Source organism: Salvia hispanica, chromosome 1 (genome assembly GCF_023119035.1).
Source record: "Salvia hispanica cultivar TCC Black 2014 chromosome 1, UniMelb_Shisp_WGS_1.0, whole genome shotgun sequence".
Lineage (NCBI taxonomy): Eukaryota > Viridiplantae > Streptophyta > Magnoliopsida > Lamiales > Lamiaceae > Salvia > Salvia hispanica.
In genome coordinates this window covers 34348913-34369801 of record NC_062965.1, presented here as the reverse complement: position 1 = coordinate 34369801, position 20889 = coordinate 34348913, and the positions used below count along the sequence as shown (strand labels likewise).

Below are 20889 nucleotides of genomic sequence, written 5' to 3'. Positions count from 1 at the left end.
GAGCCGTCTCCACAACGATACGTCGTCGTCGCCTTTCCTTCTGCAGCCGCAGCCTAGGGTTTCCAAGCTGCAAGGCTATTTTCTACGGAATCATAAGTTTACGAAAATCTACGCCAACAGCCCGCGCGAGCACGACACTGATTCGGCTGAGAAGCCCGAGGCGGGGACTACGGGGCCGGAGAGTCCGAAGAAGCCTGCTTCGGGCTCAGGCCGGAGGGAGAAGCAGGGGAAGAATAATTGGTGGGGGAATAATGGTAATAAGTGGAAGTGGCAGCCGATAATTCAGGCTCAGGAGATGGGGGTTTTGCTCATTCAATTGGGGATTGTGATGTTTGTGATGAGATTGCTGAGGCCTGGGATTCCGCTACCGGGCTCGGAGCCGAGGACGCCTACCACTTTTGTTAATGTGCCGTACAGTGAGTTTCTGAGTAAGATAAATGGGAATCAGGTGCAGAAGGTGGAGGTTGATGGTGTGCACATCATGTTTAAGTTGAAGATGGAGAGTGGGGCTGTGGAGAGTGGGGTTGCTGAGGTGAATAGTAAGTTTCAGGACTCTGATTCTTTGTTGAAGTCTGTGACTCCCACGAAGAGAGTAGTGTACACCACCACGAGGCCTGTTGACATCAAGACGCCGTATGAGAAGATGTTAGAGAATGATGTGGAGTTTGGGTCTCCGGATAAGAGGTCTGGTGGATTCTTGAATTCTGCATTGGTGAGTTGGTGTTAGATTTGCTTTTACTTTTTTGCTGCCAAATGTGGAGAGGTTTTTTCTACATGATTCTGAATATCTATGACAATAAAGTTCCAATCTTTTTGAAAAATTATTGTGATGCAAGGTGTTTTTAGGTATGGAAAATGGTGCTCCTTCTATACCTTGAATACTCCTTAGCTTCTTCTGATATAAATTTCGATTTTTTCTAATGCTTAAAAAACTTGATAGCTGATTGGGTCCTATGTACTGCTTACAATTCGCAAGTAGTAAATGTGGTTGCTGAAGTGAAACTCCATATGGCTTACTTTGCTAAATTTTGTCATATCTTTAGTTTCAAAATATATTATAAACCCAAAAAGTATTGTTTTTTTGTTGGTGATCATCAGGATCGAGTAAGGCCACAGAAAAATAAAATAAGATTATGTGCTCCATAATTTCTGTTTGTTTTATGCCATCACCCTTCACATAGATATTCTACTTATGAGATTTAATTCTGCTCTTTCCTTTTTCTGTTTTACAGATAGCTTTATTCTATGTCGCAGTGCTGGCAGGGCTTCTTCATCGGTTCCCTGTAAGCTTTTCTCAGGTAAGAATAATCATGCTGCTTATATGTTGTTCCAGAAAAAAAAAAATAATGGGCACAGGTTAAAACTTGCCTCCAAAAATACAGCATACACCAGGGCAGCTTAGGAACCGAAAATCTGGAAATTCCGGGGGAGCCAAAGTTTCCGAACAAGGGGAAACTGTTACATTTGCTGATGTTGCTGGTGTTGATGAGGCAAAGGAGGAGTTGGAAGAGATTGTGGTATGTTATACTTTCCATAAAAATATAATCCTATGTAAATCATGCTAATCCAGATTCCAGTAGGTTTTCACTTTGGCAATTTAGCCTTGTAGAGAGGACTCAAATGGTTTATTGTTCAAAATTCTTGTTTTCTTTGTCCAGGAATTTCTCAGGAATCCAGATAAGTATATAAAACTTGGTGCACGCCCTCCTAGAGGTGTTCTCTTGGTGAGTTTTCTTCTACTCTGGTAGCAAATATAAAATCTCAAACATGAATGAAAACTGAGATTGGGTGTCAATATTTACTGGAGATAGCTTGTAGATATATTATGGAAATATACTACTTCCTTTGTTGAGCAATTTAGCAGAAACTTGCTTTCTGTCTTCAAAAAAATATTTCATAGATATATACTATCTGGAGATTCATTAGATTTGTAATGAAATAGATTGTTAAGTTTCAATTTACTTTAATTATCTGTATAATTAGCTAAAACTTTTCCTTTTTTGTAAATGATTTTCCATGCATCAAAATGATTGAATCAAGTGGAAATCAAATCCCCATTTGTCTACAGGTTGGTCTACCAGGAACAGGTAAAACACTTTTAGCAAAAGCTGTTGCTGGGGAGGCTGATGTCCCTTTCATCAGCTGTTCTGCAAGTGAATTTGTAGAGCTGTATGTTGGTATGGGGGCATCTCGTGTAAGAGATCTTTTTGCTAGGGCAAAGAAGGAGGCTCCATCCATAATATTCATAGATGAGGTTCCTCCTTACTCTCCCTAGTTGCTCCTTCTCGATTGAATGATCAGTTACAAGTTTCTGATTACAAGTTCCTTGATATGTAGATAGATGCTGTAGCCAAGAGCCGTGACGGTAGATTCCGTATTGTGAGTAACGATGAGCGTGAGCAGACCTTAAACCAGCTTCTCACTGTAAGGCTCTGAAATCTAGCCTTCTTTTTGTTTCTGAAACACTTTTGACATTCTGCTGAGCTGAAATACACTTACTAGAGAAGTACTGCAGGAAATGGATGGATTTGATAGTAATTCAGCAGTGATTGTACTCGGAGCAACTAATAGAGCAGATGTTCTAGATCCTGCACTACGTCGGCCCGGTAGATTTGATCGAGTTGTTACGGTAACTAGATATTTGTTTTTATAGCTTTCGATTTTAAGAATGGTACAGTTTTAGGCATTTCCAGTTGTCTGTATAATAAGATGCATAATTTGGTCATTAGGTTGAAACACCTGATCGGGCTGGAAGAGAAGCTATCTTGGATGTCCATGTTTCCAAGAAAGAACTTCCTCTGGGCAAAGATGTTAATCTTGCTGATATTGCTTCAATGACCACGGGATTTACTGGGTCTGTATTTAATCAGAATTCCTGATTCATTTTGTTCACGTTAAAAGACTTTACTGAAGTTTTATTTTGCCATCTTTTGGATATTGTGCAGGGCAGATCTTGCAAATTTGGTAAATGAAGCTGCTTTATTGGCAGGAAGGAGTGATAAATCCTTGGTTGAAAAAAATGATTTCATCCAAGCGGTTGAGCGATCGATAGCGGTAAATATGCACTCCCTTTTCCTTTCTTAAAGGGCAGTTTCCATTCTTACCAGTGAGCGAATCATTGCAAACCAAGTTAACATGTTACCTAGGAATTGTTGTCACATGCTTCATTTTGGTTTTGTATGTCTCTTTGATAGTTTGAACTATGCTGCAGGGTATTGAAAAGAAGACAACCAAGTTGCAGGGCAGTGAGAAAGCTGTTGTTGCACGCCATGAAGCTGGTCATGCAGTGGTCGGAACCGCTGTTGCAAATCTTCTTTCTGGACAACCTCGGGTTGAGGTAATAACTTTGTGGCATTCGCTCTTGCAAGTTTTCCTCCAGAGTCGGTCGTTTAGGGTCGACTGTTTTGGAAAAAGTTGAGCTGATTAATGCTCTTAACCATACTGTCAATGTATTGCTGCTGCTGCTGTGACATGGAGAAATAGAGTATGGTAACAGGCATGAGAACAGTAACATGATTAATTTTGTCAATTGTTTTGGTTTCATCAGAAGCTGAGCATATTGCCAAGATCCGGAGGTGCCCTGGGGTTTACATACACCCCTCCAACCACTGAAGATAGGTATTTGCTCTTCATTGATGAGCTGCGGGGGAGACTTGTCACTCTACTTGGCGGACGTGCAGCAGAAGAGTTTATTTACTCTGGGCGTGTATCAACAGGTGCACTTGATGACATTCGACGAGCAACCGATATGGCATATAAGGCGGTGGCCGAGTATGGCCTCAACGAAGCTGTAGGCCCCGTCTCATTGGCAACTCTTTCTGGTGGCGGAATGGATGACTCTGGTGGATCACCGTGGGGAAGGGAACAAGTATTACTCTGCACTTTCCGTTATGTCTCTTTGTTAGTCAATTATCTTTGCTTTCATGTTCCAAATATTGATTGCATTATTTTTTCAATTTGATAGGGCCCCCTTGTTGATCTTGTTCAAAGAGAGGTTACAGCCTTGCTGCAATCAGCACTTGACGTGGCGCTCTCCGTTGTTCGTGCAAATCCTACAATCTTGGAGGGTCTGGGCGCCCACCTCGAAGGTATTGCCAATGAAATGCTCTCTGATAACTACCCCCATCTAATTCCCAATTTTTGACATAAAAATACGATTTTAGAAAATGAGAAAGTAGAAGGCGAAGAGCTGCAAGAATGGTTAAAAATGGTGGTTGCCCCTGCCGAGCTCACATTCTTCATCAGAGGAAAGCAGAGGTCTCTTCTCCCACTGCAATCGGGATCTTGATGATGAACAATTACATCCACTCCCGTACATTTTCGCGGTGTTTTGAAAAGCCAAAATGCTCGAATGGAGGAGGCGAAAGACAGGTAGCAGAACTTGGTGGTCGACGCTCTACTTTCGCGGCTCTGTATAGCTATAACATCCGATATAGCTAATTTGTACAGTCTTACTGGAAAATACATGTTTGAAGGATGGCCATTGATACAGAAAGACTCGTACTATTAAAGGAAAATTGCCTCTTTAACTTTATTGATGCACAAAGTGGCAGTTTGTTATGTAAATTGGCTAACTTGCATTCTATACTAGTATCTTTTGTATACATCACTCTCTGCTCCACTTATAGAAACAATTGTTTATAAGTAAATGTGTAGGTATCTCTCTCTCGATTATAAGTAGGATACAGATATAGCCTGGAGTAGAAACAAACATCACTTTAGCAGTAAAAAATGTGGCTACATACATTAGGTATTATAGCAAAATTTGAAGAATAAAGCAAGAATGGATAAAAAATTGACATTTCTAACATAAAATATAGGCAGAATCTTCGAAATATTCCCTCCATCCTCAAAGAATATGCACATTGGGTTCGGCACAAGTTTTCACGCAAAATTGATAAAGTAAAAAGAGAGGTCAAAAGAAAAAATAATTAAAAGTGTTATTAGTGGAAAATAAGTCTTACCTCAATAAAGTATTAAAACTTTTCAAAATTAGAAAATGCATATTCTTATGAGACGAACTAAAAAAGAAAGGGTGAATATTTTTAAAGGACGGATGGAGTAATAGCTAATGCTGTTATGGTTGAGGGAGAGAGTCGGATGCAAGTCAGAAGCATTCATCAATGGAAATCCAATATACTATAACTAAGTTATGCTTTTAGTTTATAATTATATTGTTTTCATATAATAATAGATGATTGAATTGGAAAGATCAAATTCACTATAATAAACATTTTGAATTCTAAAACATGCTTTGAAATTTTTTAAAATTTTAAATTAAATGTTTAGTGTCATATCCATCACAAGAGGAGTGTTATATTGCTAACTCATAACTTAATTGCTAACTACAACTAAATAATAGCCATTAGATATTCAAATTAAGGGCTTAGATCATTAATCCCTAAATGTCAATACGATCAACGAAAAACGTCAATAAGGCCATAGGATTAATTCCAAAAAATATCAATAGGGGTATTAATGTCAATTAACTACATGTTTAGTTATAACTAACTTTTAAAAGAAATCCCAAAACTTTAAATTCATATAACATATATCAAATTAAAGATAATTTCATAAGGATTCCAACGATATCTTACATGCATATGTTCCGACGTCAAAATTTTAAAAAAAAATTGAATTTTTTAAATTTTTTCGTACAAGCAGAAATGTCAACATACTATATAAAATATGTCAATGTAATACACGTAGAATGTCAATATAAGCAATGGGTTAACATTCTTAAAGCATTGTGTTGACATTCTCAAAGCTTTGTGTTGATGTTTTCGAAACACTATATTAACATTTTCATCCAAAACCTTCATTTGGAGTTTTTTTTTTTTATCTTTTTTTATTTTATTAATAAAAATGAAAATTACACGTAGCAAATTGTAGACCACACGTTTTCTAAAATCCTATGGCTTTAAATTAGTTGTATATAGCAATTAAATGATGAGTTAGCAATTGATCACTCCCCTCCATCACAATCTATTCTTATATGTTTAACTATTCAACAACTCCAGATTTATCAAATTATCATTCTGATTCTATGCCATATTTTTTATTAGTATTTAATCTGGTTGGAATTTAAGTATATATATCAAAGTTATTATACCTAATTTTTTTAGATTCTATAAATTTGACTATTTTCATTATTATACATTGAATTGATCATATGTTAATTTTTACCGCTAGCAATCTGATTAGCCCTTTGGTTAGCCTGAAACCTTAACTTTAAAATTGAAAATTTTTACCCTAAAAACTATTATTTACTAGCCCGCCCCTGATTATGCTGCAATCCAATTAGAAATAATTTGAAATTTATTGGACTGACCTGATTGATATCCCTAATCGAGAGAAAATTGATTTATTGAATTTTCATATGCTACATAGATCGAACATTTCTTTTCCATCTATGGGGCAGTGATCAAGCCCATTGGGCCAATTGGCAGAAAATTGTTTGATTGAATTTTCACAGGTAAGGTTGCTCATATGGCCCGGGTCCAAAACACATGCATTTTGACGTGTTAGATCATGTTTGACTTCTCTACTAGTGAGTCCTGAGTCGTGACCAAACTAATATGATTATTTCTGTTACGTGTATTAATACAGAAATTATAAATAAAACTTAATTATGTATGCAAACAAAAAGCAAAGGTCGTGGTTGGATACTATAAGCAAACTGGTCCCCAACCATCCAATCATTTTTTCAGACAAATCCAACCAAATATGTGAACTTTAGTTAAAGACATGGAGTATATAATACCGGAGTGTGATCCGTTGCTGACTTTTCTTAAGTTGCTAATTTGCTAACTAATCAATGCAATGTATTAAAAAATGTCAACACGATGATGCTGAAATGTCAACATAAACTTAAGTTGATATTTTAATACATTATGTTGACATTGATATTTAAATGTTAACACAGTTTATTAAAATGTCAACACAAATATGTGTTGACATTTTAATGTGAGTTGACATTTATGTTGATTTGTTAGCAAGTTAGCAATTTAAAAAAGGTTTAGCAACGGATCACACTTAACGTAATACTACTATATGTTAGCTACCCATATCCAAAATTCCGTTTTGTTTTTATTTTTATTTTTTTAAATCTTGGTTGATTTCAGTTATATCTTTGTTTTTTGACGTATGAGACGACGATGTGGATGTATTATAAGCGGATGCACCCTCCCATATTTATTCATAACATGGGGATGTCTCGTGTCTCTTTTGAGGAAGTATGACACCTTGCAAATTTAAGGTCTGTGAACTTGTTTTCCACATTACTTTTCATTATATTTATAAGGACACTTCTTTTTTCATCCATCATATAAAAATATCACATTTTTATTTTTGAAAAGTTCTCTCAAACCCATCACCGTTAAACATTAATATTAAAACGAATTCCACTATCCACTATTTTAACTACTCATCTTCTCTTCTCTTTACTTTATTAATTATGAATTAATTTTGGTGTCGTCCTAATTGTCTTTTTTTTGACGGAGGGAGTTATATTTGCTCATGTTGTTACACTTTGCAAATTGCAATAATAGACTTCAGTTTTGGCATTTAGCATATTATGTTCCAACAATAAAATTTTTTACAGAAAATAAATTGGCCACTTCCCTTAGACAACGAATTTTTTGTCATTTCAATAACAAAATTATTCATTTTTTTAATAATAGTTGTCCATATAAATCTTTCACAATGTATATATAGAATTAGAAAATTAGTTTTTAAATATATATATATATATATATATATATATATATATATAGCAAACAAAGTAAGAAATAAGGAGTGGAACTGTGGAAGCATTGGCGAAGGAAAAAAAACAAATAGAATAAATTGTCTATATCATACTTTGATTGAGTGTGATATTTTATTTCGTTCTATGCTAGACTAATGATAATTCTCTAATTAATTTGCATCAGTTAGTAGAAAGTAGAGCAATTAATGATTAAAGTTCTAATTCTTTTTTTAAACGGAATTTACCTAATTCGTATATGTCACTTTTGGGAAGATGCTTAAAACTTTCCCAAAATGTACTCACTCGCATAAAAAAACTTCTATAGGCATTGGCAAAACAAAACTATGATTCCAGCCCATTTTTAGTTTTACAATCCTATTTTCTTTGACATATCAACATCATTTCAGCCATATAACATTTCGCAATAAGGCCAGCCTCGCAATAACTTAATTTACTCATTTTAATTTATATCTTTTCATTTTTAATTTAGAATTCTAAAACTAGTAAATTGCATAGATTAAATAAATTTTGTTAAAAACACTACAATAAAATAACATAGCACCATGCCACCACAATCGTCTGCCGGTTTCCTATATCCATATCTTCAGACACGTCAACGTAGCACCAGGCCACCGCCATTGTCTCCTCCGGGGGAGTATATTTTTTCCCTTCTCATGGGATGCTTTCACCTTCGCTTTGTCTTTCCCCTTCGCCCATGAACCCGAAATGACCTCTGGAGGTACGGAGCCGCCACATCAGTGGACTATATGTCTGAAGCCTCTTCAATAATGAAATGAGGCAGATTGACAACAGATCGAGTGAAGCTGACATTTTGGCGGTGGCCATGTTCACTTTCAAATGACATCTGTAGAGCCTTCAAGCATGTTAGTAATTGGAAGATGGTTCGCCATATACTCTTACTTCTTTACGCTAGTTAATAGTAATAAAATACTAGTTGAATATACAATATTTTTCTTTCAAATATTTCATACTATATAATTTTCTCTCTAATATTTAACAGTATTATTTTATTATTTGCTCCGTTTCACCGTAGTTTAGTTCTACTCATTTTTTTTAGTTGTTTCTTTCCTGCTTTTTTTTCCACTTATTCAAAAGAAACGCTATGATATACTAATAGAAAAAGTATTTTATTTATTGAATTACAAACTACACAGTGATTGTTTATATTATGATCGAAAAACTTTTTCGCATTCTTTAAGTTGGTGACATCTCTCAGTTGCCGAAAGGTAGTATGCTACAAAATATACAATTCCCTAGGATGATCACAAACATTGTTATATAAAATTACAGATTCCCATTATACTCTAAATTCACTTTTTTCTCCCTTTTCAGACACACTTTCCTATTTTTCCCTTTGCAACTTTTTCTATTGATCGGTCCCATTTCCACCCTTTGTAATTTTCTCTCTTTGAACTTTTCCAAATTTCAGTTTCAATTTTTGGTTATAAAATGCCATGCGTCGGGCCATATCTTTTTAATTTTATTACATTAAATTGCAATGTTTTATTATCTTTTGCAAAATATATTCGAATTTCATAGTACAATGCTTTTAAATGTTTGGATGTTTCGAAAGATAAACTAGCTCTATTTTCTATCTTGGTTATAATGACTTGAACAATAATATGTTGAGTGAACTTTATAAATAGTCTTAGCTATATCGATTGAAATTTTGGATATATAAGAAATTATATACACCATTCTAAAAATTCTACCTCATTCAATAGATTATTTTCGTATTTTTTGTATGGACTGATATATAAAAATAAGTACAGTAATACATAAATTAAAATATGAAAATAAAGATAGCATCAATGTTTCTTAAATTTATTTGTTTATGTGCCCCACTGAGATAATAAAAGGCTAAAGGTGTCTTTGTAGGTAGTGTATTTGCTTTGCTTGTAATCAAGAGATTAATCCCCATCTTCCTAACTACTTGATTAAGTGGTTGATTATCATGGGGCCTAATTGGCTATAATTGCTATCTCCATTTGATACTTGTTTGCTTGGCCAAAGTTGGTACTTTACTTATTGGTTGATTCCCTAAATATGTGTCTTGCTAAGTCCACATAAATTAAACCATAGATGATTAACCATTTTTAAATATCTTCATCATTACTCTAGGAGATAATGATTGATAAATAATAGTAGTTGTAGACTAAAAGTCCTTGTAAAGATGCACTCTACCATCATTTTAAATTTTATGCAGTAATTAGAGAATATTGTGTGAGATATTCCTATTGTAAAATTTGAATTAGTACTACTACTACTTAAATATTAACTCCTCTCATAATGACGTGGTCTCATATAATTTCAATTTGGTGTACTTTATCATGAATCTTATTATATTGTAATAATATTTCACGAGTGAGTATGTCAAAAGAAGGGCCAAATGCCAATATTTAATTATTTAGTACTTGTGGAATTACTGTTTTGTGGCAGTTGATGTTGGTATTATAAGGAACAAAAGAAGGAGAAACATAGATATATCATTAGGGCTCGTTTTGGCCAAATTCATTGATCATAACCTTACCTTGTCTTGTCCCTACTTCTGAGAAGATGGAATTGGGCCATACCCAGATGACAATCTTTTGTCTCAAATTTATTAGATTTATTACAAAGTTCTGAGTTGTTATAAAATACTACCTCCGTCCCCTAAATTTTGACACACTTTGACCCGACACGGGTTTTAAAAAATGTAATGGAAAATGAGTTGAAAAAGTTGGTGGGATGTGAGTCCTACTTTAAAAGTATTAGTTTTATAATAAAATGTGAGTATGAATGAGTTAGTAGAATGTGGGGTCCACAAAAAATGGTAAAAGGTGAAGTATGTCAAATTTTCAGAGACGAACCGAAATAGTAAATTGTGTCAAAATTTTGGGGGCGAATTACTATTCCCACAAAACTGTACACTCTGATTCATGAAATAATAATTCTAATTGACTAATTATGAATTAAAACGATCAAATGATAAAAAAAACTATAATTAAAGGTAATGTCCGAAAAGAAGAAAGCTAAAAGTTACACAAATGGGGAATTAGAAAGTGAGAAAGTTCTAAACGCATAGTATTTTGAAAATCTGTTGTGAATTTCGAACTCACACATAAACGTTAATTAAAATGATCTATTGTTATAGCTATTATTATTATTATTATTATTATTATTTATTCATTATAAAGGAATTATAGAATTTATTCGTATATCACAAATAAATTTACAAACATAACTCGTAAGTTAAAAAAAATTAACTTGATATTAGATTCATTTTTCCTTTTTTTTGTCGCCGATAAAGTGTGTGGGGCATGCACTAGTAGTAAGAAAGTGACTGCCTAGAAGTACATGTTCCTATGGAAGGAATTCTATGTTTACAAATTGTGTTAAACATAATTCAATATTTTCCACAACATATTTATATTTGTTTTGTTTATCAACATTAGTTTTATGTTACATATACAAAATTGTAATAAATGGGAATCTACGACACAAAGCAAAAAAAGTTTTGTCTGAAAGTTTCGGCTGACAAAATATAACTTATGAAATGATGTCATATCGTTTCCACAATAAAATATGCTCCCTTCGTCCCCAAGTGAAATATTTCTAATTCTCCATAAAATTTATATAGTGTTGTTTTATAAATAAAATAGAGAGAATAAAATAAAAGAGTTTGAAAAAACAAAGAAAGTAATATTTCTAATTTAAAAATATGTTATTTTAATTAGAACATTCCAATTAAAACAAAAGTGTTGTTTAGACTGAGAAATAATTACCGCATTTGTTCACACGTCTCCATCAAACCTTTCTACGGTGCTGTCTAACTGTACTTTTTTCAATCTACAGTAAAGAATAATTTAGCCTCTCTTCAAACTCCAAACTCCAAAGTACTCCATAATTCTATTTTTCACGAAACTAAAGGTCAAAATTGGTCTTAAACATATAGTCAGAATACCAATTTGGTCCAAAACATTCACTTTTTAAAAATCGAGTCCAAAACATTTGTAATCATTATCGAAGTGGTCCTAAACATTTGACATCGTTGTCAAAGTGGTCCTTTTCCGTCAATAACTAACGGTCAACGCCTAATTAATGATTTTTTAATTTAATTAATATACTAATGCATAATTAATTAAACAAAATTAAATATAAAATTAATAAAATGCTAAGAAATTCCAAAATCGACTATTTATCCCTCTTTTTCCTTCTCTTCCATCTCTCCTTCGTTCTTCCTAAATCAGAATCTCTCTCTTCTTCTCTCCGGCGCTCAACGTCGTCGCGTCTTTCTCTCTCTGCCCGCTCTTCCACAAATCGTCGTCATCGTGTGTTTCTCCGCATTGCTGCTGTCTGAGATCAAAATCATCGCCGCCCACCATTGTTGTCGCCGTCCATTGCTAGAAGAGAAGGAAAAAGAGGGAGAAATAGTCGATTTTGGAATTTTTTAGCATTTTATTAATTTTATGTTTAATTTTATTTAATTAATTATGCATTGGTATATTAATTAAGTTAAAAAATCATTAATTAGCGTTGACTGTTAGTTTTTTACGGAAAATGACCACTTCGACAACGATGTCAAATGTTTAGGATCACTTCGTTAACGGTTTCAAATGTTTTGGACCCAATTTTCAAAAAGTGGATGTTTTGGACCAAATTGATATTCTAGCTATATATTTAGGACCAATTTTGACCTTTACTCTTTTCACGATGATATTTCACCGTAGTCCAAATCATTCATATCACCTAAATTCTATTTACTACTCCATTTTATTAGAATAGAGACATTTTGAATGCCACAAGAATTAATGCATAATTTATAAAATAAGAAAGAGAAATAAGAGGGTAGTTATACTGTGGTAGTGAGACTCACACTATTATCAGTGTTTAACAATAGACCTTAGTGGTATAAGTTGGAAATAAATTTATATATATGGATAATGAGTGGAGGAAAAAATTTCATAAATGGAAATGAGCTATTTTGGGTTGGATGGAAAAGGGAAGTGTGCCTATTTTTGTAGGACTAAGAGAGTATTATACCACAATTTTAAGTTTAACCTCTCTTTTATCATTTTCATAATTATTATTCCGTTTCATTTTTTTCTTTTTGTCTCGACATTCCAACTTTCCAGTCTAGCCGGATCACTGCCATTTCCCGAATATAATTATCAACATCTACTTACATATTTTGATTTAGATTGAAACTGAAATTATTGGAATTCATTTGAAATAATAAAAGTAGAAGATTGAAGTTGAGTATGATTTGGGATGCAAGTGAAAGTGATTTGTGTACGTGTTTGTTGGAGCATTTTCTCCCAAATTAATGGTTTTCAACTAACACAAAGTATTTTCAGCGTATTTTATTATCATTCACACGCTCTTAAATTTGGTTTTCAACTGACTCAAGTATTTTCAGCGTATTTTATTGTCACTCACATGCTGTCAATGAAACTTCTAAGGGGTCACCCATTGAGAACTTCTTAGCCTTGGAGTTTTTTTTTATATGGATGCTAAAAAAGAAACATACATTGTTAATATGAATAGCACCTATGAAGTCTGTTAAACTTTCCCAAATATGCATTCTGATACACACACCACTAAGCGTCCTAGTCATGCGTGCATCGCCTCAACCGTGACTCGGGCAATTTGCATGTATAGGCAGATGGGATGTTAGACTCATAAACCTTGATTATAAAAGAAAAATAAAAAAGAAGGAAGAGATGATTGCTACATAGGGTATAGAGTCTCCACACTTTGAGCTCGAGTTGCATCCAACACTAGGTCAGTGCATCTGTGATCACATGCTAGCCCACTATTCCCAACTTACAATAAGAAGGTAAAACACATTTCATACATATGGAAAGATGGTTTTGAATTTTGACTATTTCTAGCTTGTGACTGAAATTTTACTGTTTGATAAGGAAGGATCAAACAAGTTTTGTGATCCCTCACATAAAAGCTTATAAAGCTTCCTTGCAGCTTCTTTCTTGTGAAAGCTTTCCCAAATTAGTGTATTAATTACAAACATTGTTTTAGTAAAAGTGATATAAGACCAAATAAAAAAACTCAATCCAAAAGATAAAAAAACTCAATCCAAAAGACTAGTCTGTTAGGAGAAAGAGCTCATTTAATCTATATATCCCACATCAGTTGTTCCCACAACCAATGTGAGACATTGAGCCCGTAATATTCGACCCTCCTTTAAGGGGCAACGTCCTCGTTGGCCACGACTGGTTTTTTGCCAGGTCATCATTTTGTGGGCTACCACTCCGAGTTTTCGTTGGTCACGGCCACGTTGGTCAAGGCGTGTTATGTTCCCGGCCACCACTCCGTGAGTCATCCTTCCGAGTCGATCCCGAACGTATTCATTTGTCACAACGAGTTCTTTGTCCGGCCACCACTCCAAGCCGTTTGGGCTCTCAATGAAAGAGCCAATAATACAGATCAAATAGGAAAACTCAGCTCAAAAGACTAACCTATTACAAGAGATTGCACATTTAATCTATATATTCCACACCAGTTGTTCTCACAACGTAGGACATTGAGTCTGTAACAAAAAAAAAATTATGATTATCACTTAAAAAAAGGCAAACTCCTCTTTTTTGTGTTTCATTCACATCTAAGAAAAAGTCAATAGAAAACACTTGCTACGTCATAACAGAGTATGAAACTCAATTTTAAACAAAAGAAGTCGTTCGTAGTATTTCAGTATGGAGTATAAAAATAGTGGTCTCAATTTATTTAACAACATCCGTAATTAATGTGCTCATAATTTAATTCAAAGAAATAATTCACGGTAGTTAACGCTCAAACATCTCTATTTAACCCCCAACTTGATTTCAGCTCATTATACGCTTCTCTCTCTCACACACACAGACAAAAACAGAGCCTGCTGAATTTGCATAGCCAGAGCGTTTGGAATGTCCGGTAAAGGCAGTCTGAGCAAGCAGAATTCCGCAGCAAAAAAAGCTGTGAATCAGAGAAAAGGCTGCACGATGAGAACCTGCAATTTCATCTCTCCGGTCAGATATCTCAAACAAGTCGGCGGAAAATTCGTCGCCGTGGTCGTGCGGATAACCACCAGGGCGCCGCCGCCGCAGAGGGAGAGGGCGAGAACCAGCGTCGCGCCCATCGATTCTCAGAGAGCTGAAGCCATACATGACTGCATAGACTTCATCAATTCTTCCTCTACGCTGCCGAGATCGAATTCGGTCGCCAGCTGAATCTGATTGATTTCCCCCTCTACCGTAAACCCTAATTCAATTTCCTTGTGATTACCTGATTAGATTTCTATGTTCTTCGCGATTTTTATTTCTTCTTTTAAGTTAGTTTTTCGTCCAAATTAGCAAATTGGTTGGTGTAAATTATTTGGAATTTTGTTTTTTATTGTCAAATAATAACGTATTTCGATTTTAAATCATTTGTTGATGTTGATAAGATGGTAATTAACTGAATACATGTTTCTTATTTTTCGCATATTTGCGTGCTAGTTAATTAAAAACATTTTCGTTAAGATTTCTATTTTAAGTTCTTTTATTAGCGACTCATGCCTCTAAGAGAGAATTTTGATTATCTTATGCGGGCCGCCGGGCACGTGTAAATATAGTAAGATTAAGATTATGGGGTACTTAATTATAACTAAACAAATGATAAGAAGCGAATAACTGCGTACGTGCGTGGGTTTATATATTTGTTTAGTTGTTTCTAATTTTCTATATCTACCTTCATTCATTATACCAGCATGAGTTTGATATGAATTTTAATATTAATAAACTAAGAGAAAGACAGGTGAAGAAAAAAAATAATTAAAGTATTATTAGTGAATAATAAATCTCACTTTTTTAGAGAGAAAATAATTTCTAAAATTAGAAACGACATACATACTGAGGGTATTGATATGAAGCAATAGATATTAAAATAATTGTTATATTATTAATAGAAAAACGATTTTTTTTTATTAAAATAATTGTTATATTATTAATAGAAAAACGATTTTTTTTATTATACATAGAAAATAATTTAATTATTACAGATGATTCAAAAAATAATTGCCGTCAATTAATTGTGGGCGAAGATAGTTGATTTTTATATGAACTCGCAGAAGTTAATAACTAATAGTATTACGATTAATTGATTACAGTATTATTTTTTGAATCTCGATGTTTCGGACACCTTCTTGATAATTTCTGATTAAACTTTTATGATCGTCAGTTCTAAGCTTTATAGCATAAAATAAAAAAGTACTACAATTTACAGTAAATACAGTTTAGACAATTACAAAATGTGTAATATAAAATTGTCATATTCTGAGTAGAAATTAATAAATGACGTTCGAATTAAAACTTTTTCGACTGACCATATATGTCGGTATATGTTAATTGATGCGAATATTCATGTATAGTGATTTTGTTTATTATATAGTTATATTGATGAACAAAAGAAATTAAAACTGTTGCATGGTCTTCCAGTATAATTTAATACTCATAAAAAATATAGAGGGGATGTTTCGAATATAAATATGTAGTATAAATATAATACTCCTACTTTTTATTTGATACTGATCTTTGTATGATGTACTACTACTTTTTATAAAAAGAAATATTATTATTATTAGAAAGCAAATATTTGGTATGAAAATCGATCTCCAGCATTTATCTAATAAAAATTTAATTATAGTCCAAATTGAAATCGAAATAATAAAATGAGAAACTTGAATACTAGTATTCATACAAACACAAATAATGGAGTGAATTAGGAAGACAATGTGGCATGGTAGGTGAGGTTTGTGTTGTGGTCCATATGATTGGATTTTATTATATTTGTCTCTTAGGATTTACAATTTTATTACTACCATATTAAATGCATGCGTAGCCTCATACAGATGGTGGATGTGATCAATATAACCTATTTACAAGTTGCCGACCACATATTTATACATTTATTGCAAATGACCAATTGGGCTATCATCATAATAATTAGACATGGGAATATGACAACTTTAAATATAAAATCCATCTTTATTTTTTCTTTAATCATATATCCATCGTGCATTAGATATCTAGATCTATAAAGGATTTTACAATCATTTAATCAATATTTTAATCACAAAATCATAACTCTGCAATTTAATTACCACTAGATCACCAGGAAGCAAATAAGAACAAGATAGATCTAATTGAGAGCTAGAGAGAAAGCCCCGATTATATATAGTTTGAAATTAGTAACTTTGTGATCATTTATTATATATTTTTATTTCTTCAATAGTACTTAGTACATATTGACGAATCATCATATGTGGTTGATGGTGGTTGGTTTTTAAGCTTGTACTTTTCGAGCAACAGGAGATCTTAAGATTGACAAATTCATCATAAATTTTACTAGAATGATTTCACAAGATTTCATTTAAATTTGTAAAAGTTCCAAAGATTGATAACCTTTTATGATGATTTTCTTGGTTGGGGAGTGATTTTTTATAATACTGGCCTCATTTCATAGTGGACCATACTATATGATTTGCTTTTCCAAAAAAGAAATCTGATATGCTAAAATGTTATATTTATATAGAGGGAACCATTTATTTGAATAATTGTAGAATCAAGTAGGAAAAGAAGAAGGATTAGGTAAATTTTGCCAAATATTGCACGTCACATGCAGGTGTTCCCCGCCCCTCACGGAGTGGAAATTGTCCTTAGCTTTCCGTACTATTTTTTTGTCACAAACACAAACACAAACCTTGTCTAGTCTTTTCTCTAATATAAAGAATTAATCTTTTTCGTAGAAAATTATGCAATTTTTTGAAAATGTATTATATATACTGACATCAAACATTGAATGGTTGGCACTCGTTGAAATATTCCATCTATCTCAATCAATTACTAGTTTGAGATAAGACTCTTCTAATTATAACTCAATTAAGAAGTTGTCCTATGACACGTCTGCAAATAAATATGGGCAAATATCAGTTTATATATCTTGACACTTATATAAACCATACAAACGGGACGTGATCAAATAAAAAATTCTAAATATTATACAAACTCAAAACTATGATCTGATCCATTGAAAAATGTCAACAGATAAAAAAAAACATCAACAAGAAAATGTCAACATAATTTCAATGGTAGTCAATGATTGATGTTGTGTTGATATTGTATTGATACTATGTTGACATTAAAATCTTAAAATTTTACACTGTGTTGATATTGTATTGAAACTGTGTTAAAGCTGTGTTGAGGAGTTTTAAGTTTGTACAATATATAAGTTTGAATTTTATCACTGCCCCGTATAAACATATTTATAATATCTCTAGTATTTAAGTGGAGTAGTATTTTCGTCATTTAAAACCCACACTTAAAACCCTCATGTTGCACTTCCACTTAGGGACATCATTTCATATCGAAACCAGTAAGTTAGCTGGAATAGCTCGACCAATTTAAGAGTTAGGATGTAAATTTATAGTCCGAAAAGAATCACAACTTGAATTACTCTAAATCGAATAGTCCGCGGGCTTGACCCAAAATATTTTACTTTTACTTTTACACTTATCATAACAACTTAATCATTTTTTAGGGGAAAATTTTTATTTTTGTCACTAACGTATTCCTTTTGAGTTAAAATAATCCTTTATATCTATTCATTCTTTATAGATATTAAATTTTCACTAAAAATATTGATTAAATTGTATTACTATAAAATTCCTCAGGCCCGATTGACCTGATTTATTAATATTGAATATGTATATTTTTCAACCCGAATAGCCCGCATCCAAACAGTCTAATAATCCGAACGAATTGACCCGATTGTCATCCACCCTATCGTTTTGAAGCCATAGAACTCTATTATATTTACGTATTTAAGCATGCCTTTAATTTTCACATTAGACGAACTCTGAGCTGATTGGCCTGATTAACATCAACCCCGTCATTTTGGAACCATAGAAATATACTTTTTTCATCTCATAAAAAAAATTATTTCTATTTTTTAGTGATCTTTTTCTCTTTAATGAGACGGACTTCATTCTTTATTAACAAAACCACAATCGTTATCTTATATTATTTCTCCTGCTTAATTATTTGTGAATTAAAATCCATGACATGCCAAGATATGTTATTTTGTTGGGATAGCTAAAGTACTCCATGTTTACATAAGCATGCATTTAATTTTCACATTTAGACGTGAAATACGAAGTACTTAGATGCTACTATAATTAAGTATATAATAAAATAAATAATTATGCCACCAAACGTTAGCACTAACAAAGTATACAAAGCTCACAATAAAAAAATGTCGTGTACAAGATTTTCTTTAGCCGTGCTGGCGAAGACTGGGTTTGAGTAAATGGGTACTTCTCGACTCGGGCCACCAACTCAGCAACGATACACTTTAACTTGTGCAACAATATCAGCTATGTGTAGTAGTAATACACACACTTCTCTAAACTGCATGCCCCTCCATTTTGCTACTTAATTAATCCATGGTTCAATTAACTAAGACATTTCATCTTGGCTCATTGCTCCAGTAAATCAGTATATCTATATGACCTTAATTATGCATTCGTAGAATACTCACATCTTTCTATTTTTGTTCATCCATTAAAATTAGTAGTACAATAGTACTAAAACTAGAACGTTCTCTTAATTCGCTTTTTATCCTTTTTATACAATTTTATCCACATTTTCTCTTTTTTTCTCATATTTTGTTTATCATACTTTATCAATCTCACATTAAAATGTGTGTCATCCACCTATAAGACTATTTTTTATGAGCAAATAGAGTACAATTTATTTACGAGTAGAGATTAGAAACCTTTTTCGGTTTTGAAATTATTGGGGAGATTCACTTATGAAGGTGATCGTATTAAATTAAAGGTAATTTTACAATGATTCAAATGAAATCTTAATTTCACACATTCAGAAGAAGAAATTTGCACTGAAAATATAATTTGTATATATCTATAAGGATCTATAATATAATGCTCTCCATCCCTAAGTTAATTATTTATAATGCTGAAAAGAATGTAACGTTTGAGTGAATTTTCAAATTTGCACACAGTTGTGGTTTAATAATGAAGTTATGTTGCCACGATGTAGTGACCCAAATGTATTGCATAAGTATTCAAGTGTAGTGTATATAATGCCAAGAATACGTGCGTATTTTCAAATTATATATTGTACTATATTTAACAAGAAATATAACAAGATACAAAAGACTCAATCGTTTTGTATAGATCTGAAATGTCTCTACCTTTACCGAGGATCTTAACATGTGAGACCACCTAAAATTTGTAACGCCATTCATCGAACCACCACTAGTCCGCACACACATTCACATGACGAGCTACAAGACGTAATTGACTAACATACTCACACTGAAAAACCTAATTCCTTCATAATTAAAAATAGGTAAAAAATGACCGAATCCCTCGATCAACAAAGGATTATCTCTGATAGGAACAACCAACCTCACACACCCACAACCTAGAAGAAAGACAAAATTTGATCGAAAACACAAAAAGACTGTCGATCGGAGTATGGAGTCTGAACGGAAATACATCTGACTCAATATGTTATCTAGTACTACCACCGTCCCCCAAATTTTGACACAGTTTACCATTTCGGTCCATCCCTGAAAATTTGACACACTTCACTTTTACCATTTTTTGTAGTGGACCCCATATTCCACTAACTCATTCCTATTCACATATTATTATAAAACTAATAATTTAAAAGTAGGACTCACATCACACCAACTTTTTCAACTCACTTTCCATTACATTTCTTAAAATCCGTGCCGGGTCAAAGTATGTCAAAATTTGAGAGACGAAGGTAGTAGTAATATTTATGATAGGAAATTATTTTAGTAAAAGTGTGAATAATAGGATATGGATTTCACCAACTCTAATTCAGTGAATTACTAATATTTAATAGTATTTCTAATATCTTATGTCGATTGATGAAATAAATTGTTGATTAGACATTATACTTGTAGTGAAATAAATTCAGTGAATAACACAAGAACGGATTAAAACATTATACTAGTAGGTGGTGTTCGGTTTCAAAGATAAAATAATATCAAGATACAATTTAGGATTGAGTCGTGAGATTATTTTAATCATAGGGGATTAGCTATGACTAATTATC

At 33.0% G+C, this 20889-nt stretch overlaps 2 protein-coding genes across 2 annotated transcripts in view; both read left to right on the top strand.

Annotated features, from left to right (window-relative positions):
• The window catches only part of LOC125195002 (ATP-dependent zinc metalloprotease FTSH 7, chloroplastic-like), a 5159-nt gene extending 555 nt beyond the window's left edge, over positions 1-4604 (top strand). The window contains exons 2-14 of the mRNA XM_048093212.1: positions 4-712; positions 1233-1298; positions 1383-1517; positions 1659-1724; positions 2069-2254; positions 2338-2424; positions 2516-2629; positions 2730-2854; positions 2946-3054; positions 3212-3337; positions 3548-3868; positions 3965-4088; positions 4164-4604. Coding sequence (XP_047949169.1) covers positions 4-712; positions 1233-1298; positions 1383-1517; positions 1659-1724; positions 2069-2254; positions 2338-2424; positions 2516-2629; positions 2730-2854; positions 2946-3054; positions 3212-3337; positions 3548-3868; positions 3965-4088; positions 4164-4288 — 2293 coding nt within the window. The 3' untranslated portion in view covers positions 4289-4604. The remainder of the gene's footprint in view (positions 1-3; positions 713-1232; positions 1299-1382; positions 1518-1658; positions 1725-2068; positions 2255-2337; positions 2425-2515; positions 2630-2729; positions 2855-2945; positions 3055-3211; positions 3338-3547; positions 3869-3964; positions 4089-4163) is intronic.
• Positions 4605-14670: 10066 nt separating this feature from the next.
• LOC125194991 lies at positions 14671-14973 on the top strand. Its single transcript, XM_048093203.1, has one exon. It carries the CDS (start codon positions 14671-14673, stop codon positions 14971-14973), a length of 303 nt encoding a protein of 100 aa, XP_047949160.1.
• Positions 14974-20889: the final 5916 nt, after the last annotated feature.

What these genes read in the sequence shown, in the direction of transcription:
- LOC125194991 (XM_048093203.1), top strand. Translation starts at nt 14,671, where the DNA reads ATGTCCGGTAAAGGCAGTCTGAGCAAGCAGAATTCCGCAGCAAAAAAA.